The sequence below is a fragment of the Somniosus microcephalus genome, chromosome 25, assembly GCF_052327205.1.
Source record: "Somniosus microcephalus isolate GS21.2 chromosome 25, FLI_Smic_1.0, whole genome shotgun sequence".
Lineage (NCBI taxonomy): Eukaryota > Metazoa > Chordata > Chondrichthyes > Squaliformes > Somniosidae > Somniosus > Somniosus microcephalus.
This window is the reverse complement of record NC_141011.1, coordinates 51,503,033-51,514,510: the sequence shown is the minus strand read 5'-3', so window position 1 is coordinate 51,514,510 and position 11,478 is coordinate 51,503,033. Positions and strand designations below refer to the sequence as shown.

Here is an 11,478-nt window from a genome sequence, read left to right as displayed (position 1 = left end):
AGCACGCTTGTTCAGAACCGTGCCGTCCAGGATTAACACATTGCAATACTTCAACGCGCCACTCTGCTGAGTTTACTCTTCCACAATGACTCGAGGTTGACCCACATACGCAATTGCTGTTCAACTAATAAATAGCAGGGTGGGCCATGTGTGCACAGTCTGACCCCCTTCGCAACAATGCACGCTAGACCAAGGCAATCACAACCTATTTAAAAAAATGTGAACACCAGCACACCTCATAAGCAGCAGCTCACGGACAGACATTCCGAGCTACGCAATGGGCATTTTGTACCAAACAAACAGTGGCAGGAACGTTCTCTCCCTCTCCCCTCCCCAGCAAAGCAAAGGCAGTGATGAGGCAATTACACAGGGAGAACCCGAGGAGGAAAATTCAATTCAGTCTGTGCAGCTCACAAGACCAAGCTTTTGTTCAGAGAATGGGCACAGTGCAATATAATCTATAGCCTAAAGAAATGGGAGAAAATTGGGAGGGGGGGGGGGGAAAGACAAGGAAAAACGTGATGTTTGCTTAACGTCTTTCCCTCAACACAAAAAAACTGCACAGTAACACTAGACAGTGGTTCAAGTTTCCTACATTAGTTGGTGAGTAGATTCTCCCAGAGAATTGGTAGCAAAAACCAACCAAGGTGGTGAAATGGGTGCAAGAATTAAATAACTTCTATTTATACAGCATCATACCCTATTTCAAACTTCTCAAAGCACTTCAAGTGGAATGAAATACTCTCATGTATGCAGGCAACGCCACGACCATTTTGTGCACAGCATGGTCCCACGAACCACGAGACAGACACAGGAGAGAAATAAGACACAGAAAGAAAAGGACATAGACATGGAGCGGCAGAGAGAAAGAGAAATCAAGAGGGAGAGAGAGAGAGAGAGAGAGAGAGAGAGACGGGGAAGAGAGTGACATACTCACGGAGTGAGAGACACAGCGAGAGGGATACACATACACACACAGGCATGGAGCGAAAGAGAGAGAGAGAAAGAAATAAGAGGAGTCGGCCATTTGGCCCTTCGCGCCTGCTCCGCCATTCAATATGATCATGGCTGATCATTGACCTCATCTCCACTTTCCTGCACTATCCCCATATCCCTCGATTCCCTTAATATTCAAAAATCTATCGATCTCAGTCTTGAATATACTCAACAACTGAGCCTCCACAGCCCTCTGGGGTAGAGAATTCCAAAGGTTCACCACCCTCTGAGTGAAGAAATTTCTCCTCATCTCAGTCCTAAATGGCTGACCCCTTATTCTGAGACTGTGACCCCTGGTTCTAGACTCCCCAGCCAGGGGAAACATCCTCCCTGCATCTACTCTGTCAAGCCCTGTAAGAATTTTGTATGTTTCAATGAGATCACCTCTCATTCTTCTAAACTCTGGAGAATATAGGCCTAGTCTACTCAATCTCTCCTCATAGGACAATCCCCCCATCCCAGGAACCAGTCTGGTGAACCTTCGTTGCACTCCCTCTATGGCAAGTATATCCTTCCTTAGGTAAGCAAATCAAAGCTGTACACAAGACAGACACAGAGACAGAGAGAGACTAAAAAGAACATGGAGTACCTATGTTATACAGCCAAATGAATTGCCATACAGGTTTGAAACAACAGCCAGAGTAGCAGGTCCAGTTTAAGCACTATATTATGATATTACTCTTCTGAATTGTGAAGACCTGTATGGTAATTCATTTAGCTGTATAACATAGGTACTCCATGTTCTTTTTAATCTCGCTCTCTGTCTATCTTGTGTACAATTTTGGTCTCCTTACCTAAGGAAGGATATACTTGCCATAGAGGGAGTGCAACGAAAGTTCACCAGACTGGTTCCTGGGATGGGGGAATTGTCCTATGAGGACAGACTGAGTAGACTAGGACTGACAATCCAATCTCATTCCTCAATGTTGAAGATTGACTCTGGCACATGGTAGGCCATCCTCATTCAATCCACTGATCTACACAGTTGCAGACTGACCGACTGCAGAACAGAGCGTTTGTTAAACAGATCTATAATATTTTGACACTGCGCATGTGGGTGCCAGGTCGGTATTTTTCCAGATATTGCATTTTTTTACCATTTAACGTGAAGGACATTTTTGTTTGAGAAACCAAGGTCTATATTGCAGCACATTATCAAGGTTGGAAGCAGTAAGACAACAGGTAAGGTATATGAGAAAATAGTGAGGCGAATTAAAAGGGAGAGAGATGGTGGAAAAAAAACCCACTCCTGGACACCGGAGCCATTCTTGCCTCTCAGTATGACCCGAAGCTTCTGACATGTAAGACAGGCACTTGGTATTCTAAGATTCAGCTCATCCAAATCTCAGCCAAAATTACAAACTTCATCTCCAAGTACAGAGTCAGAGTTTTACAGCACAGAAAAAGGCCCTTCGGCCCATTATGTCCCTGCCGGCCATCAAGCCCCGTCTATTCTAATCCCATTTTCCAGCACTTGGTCCATAGCCTTGTATGCTATGGTGTTTCAAGTGCTCATCTAAATGCTTTGTGAATGTTGTGAGGGTTCCTGCCTCTACCACCCTTTCAGGCAGTGAGTTCCAGATTCCAACCACCCTCTGGGTGAAAAAGTTTTTCCTCAAATCCCCTCTAAACCTCCTGCCCCTTACCTTGAAACTATGCCCCCTGGTTATTGACCCCTTTACTAAAGGGGAAAAGTTCCTTTCTATCTACCCTATCTATGTCCCTCATAATTTTGTACACCTCAATCAGGTCCTCCCTCAGCCTTCTCTGCTCCAAGGAAAACAACCTCAGCCTGTCCAGTCTCTCTTCATAGCTGAAGCGCTCCAGCCCAGGTAACATCCTGGTGAATCTCCTCTGCACCCTCTCCAATGCAATCACATCCTTCCTATAGTGTGGCGACCAGAACTGCACACAGTATTCCAGCTGTGGCCTAACCAGCGTTTTGTACAGTTCCATCATAATCTCCCTGCTCTTATATTCTATGCCTCGGTTAATGAAGGCAAGTATCCCATATGCCTTTTTAACCACCTTATCTACCCGTCCTGCTGCCTTCAGGGATCTATGTACATGCACACCTGATCCTCTGTCCTTCCTAGGGTCCTGCCATTCATTGTGTATTCCCTTGCCTTGTTAGTCCTCCCAAAATGCATCACCTCACACATTTCAGGGTTAAATTCCATTTGCCACTGTTCTGTCCATCTGACCAACCCGTCTATATTGTCCTGTAGCCTCAGGCTTCCCTCCTTGCTATTTACCACTCCACCAATTTTCGTGTCATCTGCAAACTTACTGATCATACCTCCTACATTCATATCTAAATCATTAATGTACACTACAAACAGCAAAGGACCCAGCACCGATCCCTGCGATACACCACTGGACACAGGCTTCCAGTCACGAAAACAACCTTCGACCATCACCCTCTGCCTCCTGCCACTAAGCCAATTTTGGATCCAATGTGCCAAATTGCCCTGGATCCCATGGGCTCTTACCTTCTTGACCAGTCTCCCATGCAGCTAAGTCTAAGGATAAGGGGTAAACCATTTAGGACAGAGAGGAGGAGGAATTTCTTCACCCAGAGAGTGTTGAACCTGTGGAATTCTCTGCCAAAGAAGGCAGTAGATGCCAATTCATTAAATATATTCAAGAAGGAGTTTGATGTATTTCTTAAGGCTAAAGGGATCAAGGGATATGGAGAGAAGGCAGGGACAGGGTACTGAATTTGGATGATCAGCCATGATCTCATTGAATGGCGGAGCAGGCTCGAGGGGCCGAATGGCCTACTCCTGCTCCTATCTTCTATGTTTCTATGTCTATGTTTCTATGCAGGACTTTGTCAAAAGCCTTATTGCAGTCCATGTAGACTGCATCAACTGCACTACCCTCATCCACACACCTAGTCACCCCCTCGAAAAATTCAATCAAATTGGTTAGACATGATCTCCCCCTAACAAAGCCATGCTGACTATCCTGGATTAATCCTTGCCTCTCCAAGTGGAGACTAATTCTGTCCTAAAGCAGCATGGTCGTAGCCACTTATACTCAGGTCTGCGCTGTGGAGAATGAGCTCATGGTTTCGCCAGATCCCACGGCAGTTAGTAGCAAAGTGATGTTTTTAGACAAATAGAAATGTGCAAAACTTTGGCCAGGATTTTGTTTTGACGCTGATGGTGCAGTTACTGGGAAATTCCGCGGTCCCCACCTGTGTGAACGCAGGCTCACCTCCTCACCTGCGTGGACCACGCACAAAGGAGACTATGTTTCTTTTTAAAGCAGTTGTCTTGGAGACAGGGAAGATTATTCACCAGGAAATTATTTTATCTTCAGTATGCCATTAATAAAGCAGTAGAGTGAAAGGTGCTACAGCTGCACTGCAGACAGCAAACCCGTTTATCACTTTAAAGCCTAAACCACTGAGTAGTGGAAGTTTTGGAGCTCTCCCATTAATTGGGATATCAGGATAGTTATGATGCACTGTGGAACCACTTTCTAGAAATAAATAATAAAAGCAGGCTAGAAAATACAGTTGGATATGAAAGACACTTCACCCAATTTTAAAATGGGATACTGTAACATAAAACATACTCAGCATGCCGAAAGGTTAGGAAACTATTTAAGACGTGCTCACTTGAGTTTCTGCAAGGACCAATAATGCGTTGCTCCATTCTTCAGATCCTGTACCTCCACTGCAACAACAGTTCTCGGGAATTGTCGAACTTCACAATCCGATTCAGCCTCAACCGGGAGCAGCTCAGGTGGAAGTGGGGAATAGTGTGTATCCGTCAGCAGCACGAATTGGAATTGCACCTGGACACACCGATTGCAGGGGAATGAAAAAAAAAATCAACTATGAAAGCTGTCAGCTAGAATTACAGTCTATCTAAATTCTGTCCGGTGTCCCTTCTTCCCCAAAGCATCAATAACTGATGCAATGCATGATATGATTGAGAAAATAAAACACGGCATAAAATGGTACAATGGGAAACTTCAGCAACATACCATGTAGTGAGTGTCTTTATTTAATAAAAAAAAAATCATTTATGGGATGTGGGCGTCGCTGGCAAGGCCAGCATTTATTGCCCATCCCTAATTTCCCTTGAGAAGGTGGTGGTGAGCCGCCTTCGTGAACCGCTGCAGTCCGTGTGGAGAAGGTGCTCCCACAGTGCTGTTAGGGAGGGAGTTCCAGGATTTTGACCCAGTGACGATGAAGGATCGGCGATATACTTCTAAGTCAGGATGGTGTGTGACTTGGAGGGGAACTTGCAGGTGGTGGTGTTCCCATGCGCCTGCTGCCCTTGTCCTTCTAGGTGGAAGAGGTCGTGGGTTTGGGAGGTGCTGCCGAAGAAGCCTTGGCGAGTTGCTGCAGTGCATCTTGTAGATGGTACACACTGCAGTCATGGTGCGCCGGTGGTGGAGGGAGTGAATGTTTAAGGTGGTGGATGGGGTGCCAATCAAGTTGTCCTGGATGGTGTCGAGCTTCTTGAGTGTTGTTGGAGCTGCACTCATCCAGGCAAGTGGAGAGTATTCCATCACACTCCTGACTTGTGCCTTGTAGATGGTGGAAAGGCTCTGCAACTGGCTACAGATACTGAACCTCAAATAATACTGTGCTCAAAATTGCTCACAACATTCTGTAAATAAAAAACTTATTAATTAAGCACTGTGGACTGAATTCCGAGCCATATTACAGAGCTAGTGTTAGCTAGCATCAGGAAAAAGTCAGTGGAGCCCACTCACTTCTGGTTTGGATTGACAGGCCAGGTTTCGGGAGAGAGCGTTTTGCCTCTTAAAAATCAAAAGCAGCTGGATTTGTCTCTCAGCAAGAACTTAAAAAACATAAATATTATTGAATTATGCTCGGTTTTCTCAGTCCTCTGAACTGGTGACTGATCAAGCTCGATCGGTCAACTGCAAATTTTTTTTAATTTTTTTTTTTTTACGTAGTACGGACACCAGTCCATAATTGAAAAGAAACATCAGCACTTTTGTCTGCCATCAGCTCTGCAAGGGCAATGTTCTTTTATGGAACAGCTTCTGAGTTTTGTCTGAAGAGTACATTCTAGACCAGAATAGCACAATCTGTCAGCAGCACAAGCCTGGTAACATTCAGCAGCAGCAGCACAGGCTGAAGGCCAATCTCTCTCTCTCTCTCTCTCTCTCTCGAGTGGTCAGTAACTTGAGTTTAGCATTGATTTGATTTAATCGACTGTATTTGGGAAAGTTCACAAAAGGCGCTAAAAATGCAATCAAGGAGTTTTAATATCGAGAGGGGCGCAATAGTTCACACAGTACCTTCTTCTTCAGCTCAACACTAATAGCATTGGCCTCCTTCAGATAGACAGCATTTCCCCAAAGCAGGTCTCGCAAAGATGTAAACTGGTGATACTTCCATTTCCTGAATGCCCACTCGGCCAGCTCATAATCACGTTGGGTCCAGGGCGCTATAGAGGCAAGCCAAGATTCGCGAGACATTTACAACAGATATTTATCAAAGACCACTACAATAACTGAACAGTGGAAAACCATCAACACCAGTCAGCTTCGATCTTCAGATTGTATCGCCGATAGCAACCCGTTTCAGATAACTGGGTTACAGTTGGCATTACGATCTGAAAACCGAGGCCATCATGTTCAAAAATTACACAGATTGAGTAGACTAGGCCTATATTCTCTATAGTTTGGAAGAATGAGAGGTGATCTCACTGAAACCTACAAAAATCTTACAGGGTTCGACGGGGTGTTTCCCCTGGCTGGGGAGTCTAGAACCAGGGGTCACAGTCTCAGAATAAGGGGTCAGCCATTTAGGACTGAGATGAGGAGAAATATCTTCACTCAGAGGGCGGTGAATCTTTGGAATTCTCTACCCCAGAGGGCTGTGGAGGCTCAGTCGTTGAGTATATTCAAGTCAGAGATCGATAGATTTTTGAATATTAAGGGAATCAAGGGATATGGGGATAGTGCGGGAAAGTGGAGATGAGGTAGAAGATCAGCCATGATCTTATTGAATGGCGGAGCAGGCTCGAAGGGCCAAATGGCCGACTCCTGCTCCTATTTCTTATGTTCTTATTTCAATGGATAAAAAAGTGTGCTAAACAGTACCATACAATAATAATAATCTTAAAGGGAGAACACTTAAACCCCGTTGACTTTTTTTTTTACAATCACATACTAGAGATCAATTAATTTGACATTTATTAAGAGGGAACTTTACGATCAATGGAATATTTTTTGCAAAGCAGCTTTTTAAAGACCCAACAGTAATTTTTTCATTGAGGTTTCAATATTCTTCAGAAACTAATTTTTAGATAACACAGGTTGAGCGTCCCGAATCCGGCAACCTCAGGACCGAGGCCGAGCCGGTTTTCCCGGACTTCGGAACGTGTTTCTGATGGCCGAAGTCCGGAAATGCCTGGGCCCAGGTTGTGATATTTCAGTTTTTTGGTAAGCCTCCCTCAGGGTGTCCGGATTCCGGAACATTTTACGGATTCCGGACGACCCTGCCACCAATCGTCCCGGAGTCTGGATTCCGGAACTCCGAATTTTGGACGCTCAACCTGTAATGTGATACTCAATGTGCAACACTATTCAAAACCAAATGGTCTATTCCAGCTTTAAGTCATAGATGGAGAGAACTGAAACAAATTGTGTCACACTGTACTCCGAAGATCAACTTCATCCAGTACAAGAATAGACTGACTGTCACTGAAGTAAATACACTGGTAGGAAATCCATCACCTTTGGGACTGACCTGCTGGATGGAAATGACCTTTTCCAGTCCTGTACAATTCTATGTCTCCAAGGCATTGGGACATATCAGGGAAGGGTGAAGGGGGTCTTAGTTAAGTACGTCTAGTCATGAGTCACGGATCACCTAGACCCCCCTGGAGTTTATTATTTTAGGGAGTCAGGGAGCAATTTCCCCAGAGTTTTTCCCCCCCAAGAGTGTGTTTTGGCCACACTTTTTCACCTCCCCCAGAAGTTAGTATTAGCAACGCTTGGGGAGGGCGGTGCAGAAGGTTGCACCGTTGAACAGATAGCATTAACAGGCCCAGTCGCGTTTTCCTGCTCTTCCTTCCATCCGATAGCTGGACAGACCACCAGAATTTAATCATTCAAATGTCTTAGACACAGGGTGGGCCTGAAAGCTCCAGGCTTTTGGGGGAATAAAAAAATAAAGTTGCAGGATCATAACCATTTTTGCCCTGATCAATGAACAATTCTCTAAGGCACGCGAGTGCAGCATCTACTTCCATCAATCTCCCAGGCTGGTCTGACTGAATAATTTTGTTCGTTATATGTCTCATTCAATCACCCAACACACATAACCGTTGCAACTGGATCGTTCTCTTTGAAATTTCAGACGGACATTGTCTAAAATTCTATCAAGTGACTGAAGAGAAAGTTGACAAGACTCGGGGTATCATTGTTTTGCTTGAACGGTTGAGGAGCTACTACTAGTCACTTGGACAAGCTGCTTCAGGCCTCAGTTAAAAGGCCAAGAGGCCTTGTGATTCTGGAAAGGAAAGCTTTGGCAGAAGATTCCCAGGACAGAAAAAGAACAAGGAGTACAGACAAAAGGCAGCATAGGAAGGAGCAGGCGACATCAAATGTCTTAGAGCGACAGTGCCACTCATTCTCATTTCCTTCTCTTACTCTTCTCATCCATATTGACGTGGGTCTTTACATCTCGCTATGTAGCAGACATCAATTGAATGTATTGTAGTTGTATTTTACAACCAATCGCTATGAAAATTGCAAATTGACCCCAATAGTTTTTGTACTGAGAGCTTATCGACACTTGGAAGCAGTATCAACGAACAAAATCAAGACTAATCCCAACTACATTACCTTCTTCGTCCTCTTCCTCCTCCTCTTCCTCAGTGGTTTCGGCAGCTAGTGAACGTGTTTCCACTTGTTTCTGTAAAGCTTCGAGCTTACTTTCATAGTCCTGGCAATAAAGACAGAAGACGTGTAGAAGAAAGGACAACAGCAGAGAGCCAACAAGGTTCCACAAGTCAAAGGCTGGGGATTCTAAAGAGGCAGGTCAGCCGGTTACTGCTTTCAGTACAGGAGCAATACATAGTTTGTTGAGTGATCCAAGATTTGACTTGCACAAAATCAAGTGTAGACACGGTCCTCTACTTAGATTGAATCAACAAAAGTGGAAGAAAAAGACATCCTAATTCTTTTATCAATGCAATTAGATATGTCTACAGTACCAACAAAATTAAAGAATGCACACTTACTGAAATTTAAAATGGACTTGCATTCACTTAACAAAGTCTTAAATGTTATTAAGTAGAGTATCTATATAATAGCTGTCTGTTTTCCCTCATTCCCGTGCGCAGGCTTTTATAAGTTCTAGTCCAAGGAAACCCAAGAATGGACCGTTAATACAAAACACACCAGCTAAAATGGAGGGAAAACACAAGGGGCTAAAAATTGAGTAGCACTCCAATTGAGGTGCTAACTTTGCTGGGGCGCTATAAGTAGCGCCCCAGAAAAATTAGCGTCCCCGCACCAGAAATTGAGTGGCTGCGCCCCAGAGGGAAGCGGGGCGCTACTGGAAGCGCCCCGCATCCCTCTTGGGGTGCTGTGAGTCAATATTGCGGCGTTAGGTGCCGCAGTGCCACACGCTGCGGCACGTCGCGCCAAGGTATTGCAGGCCTTCCTCCCCTTCTTAAAGGGGAGGGGCCTTGTGCAGCGCGACCTGGGGCCCAGCTGGGCCCCCGGGGATCGGGAGTGCAGGCAAAGGAGCCCGGCACTCAAGGGAAGTGCTGGGCTCTTGGAGCACAGCCAGCACTCCGCCGGGGGGGGGGGGCCTTTCAGGAGGTATGGGACGGGAGCGCAGGCAGGGGCTGGCAGGCGGCCAGCAACAAAAATGGCCGCCCCGCACCTCGCCTTTAAATTGCGCCTCCCCGGCCGCAGGTACGCCCCCCTGACCCCGTCGGACATAGCGTCCGGCGGTAAGTCAGGGGGCGCTCCCGAAGATCGTGGCCGGGGCGCTGCGCACGCCAATGAAGTCATCGCCAGCGCTGCAGCGCGCTACTGGTTAGCTCCACAACTAACCTCCCGCTGAATTTTGCGGGAGGCGTGGGCAGTGCCGCGCCCGGGCGCTAGTTGCTTTGCGTCCCGTTAGCGCCCTCTTAAAGCGCTAACGGGAGGCGCAACCAACTGAATTTTCCCCCCCAAGAGCTCCCAATCTAGCGTCGGTTAGCACATCTGGGGCTAAATACCAATCAGATGAATACATCCCTCCTTTAAAGCGCAACAAAGATGGTAACTACACTTTTGTGAGACTATCAGTGAAAAAGGGATGATGGGAATGCATGTGAAACCACAGCAACCAACTGATAACCAACACAGTCCATTTACAGTCACGGCACCGTGGGACTTTTGAACATTGGCATCCCACCGGAATTGTAAAAGGGAATGGCTGTGTTGTTAATAAAGCTCAATTACTATAAGCAATTGATGTGGCACGAGTCTGCCATCATACTAGGGGTTAGTTGATACCAATGCTAATCTCCACAGTTGCTTTATCATGTTAATTAACTTGCTGAATTAATTGCTAATTACAGACCACGGTAATTTTAGTGCATTCACATATTAAAAGTTATAATAGCTCACAGACAAGGAGAAATGTAATTAAGTATTAGAATGTCACATTTGCTTGGCATTGGAGGCCATTTCAATGCTAAGGACACCAAAATCCAACGGCCTAGAAATTCGGTGGGCTGCGCCACCAGTTAGCGCCTAAAGAGGGCACTCAGTGGCTTTAGCGCCACTGGCCACGCCTCCCGCGATATTTAGCTGGGGCGCTAATGGTGGTGTTAGCCTGTTGCGCTGCGCCGCCACCGATGATGTCATCAGTGTGCGCAGCGCCCCGCTACCGCCCCGATCTCGATACTTGGTAGCGCCCGCCTCTGTAGCGCCGTTCGCAAATCGCGCCCGGTTCACGGGGCCTTCCTGTGGCGGCTGTGGCGCAAATTAAGGTGGCGGTGCGGGGCAAGCTTGGCGCTCAGTTTGCGGCCCCACCGAATTTCTCCCCCAATGTATTTTTCTTATAACAAAAGTTCCAATACTGACATGATTGCTGTATAATTGAGTTGAAGGACCAGGCCGAACACAGGCTTGCTGGTAATCTAGCTGGCTTATAGCTTTTGGAAAAAGAAACTTGCATTAACTCTGCTAAATTACTTTTAAATTGCACACATCTGCAGAATCAAAGCTCATACCCGAGATAGGATGAAGGAAAAATAAAAATAAAAATTACCTTTAAACATTACCTTGCGGTGACACGCCATTACTGGACAGCCTCTACAAGGCAGCGACTCACAAAAGCTGGTAATTATTTTAAAATAGCAAAAGTATCGAAGTCCCAGGCATAATAGCTCACTTTCTGACCACCGATATATCCGTTCAAAATTCCAGCGTTCAAATCCTGATGCTGCACGGTAAACTTCACTGGCACATCACATT

The 11,478-nt window shown here is 45.8% G+C and overlaps 1 protein-coding gene across 27 annotated transcripts in view; it reads right to left on the bottom strand.

The window, feature by feature from the left end:
- The window catches only part of kif1b (kinesin family member 1B), a 290,388-nt gene that overhangs the window by 87,983 nt on the left and 190,927 nt on the right, over nt 1–11,478 (bottom strand). For all 27 annotated transcript variants that reach the window (XM_085967403.1, XM_085967405.1, XM_085967411.1 and 24 more), the window contains 3 exons: nt 8,845–8,944; nt 6,289–6,437; nt 4,625–4,803 (listed from right to left, as the gene is read on the bottom strand). In XM_085967403.1, coding sequence (XP_085823529.1) covers nt 4,625–4,803; nt 6,289–6,437; nt 8,845–8,944 — 428 coding nt within the window. The remainder of the gene's footprint in view (nt 1–4,624; nt 4,804–6,288; nt 6,438–8,844; nt 8,945–11,478) is intronic.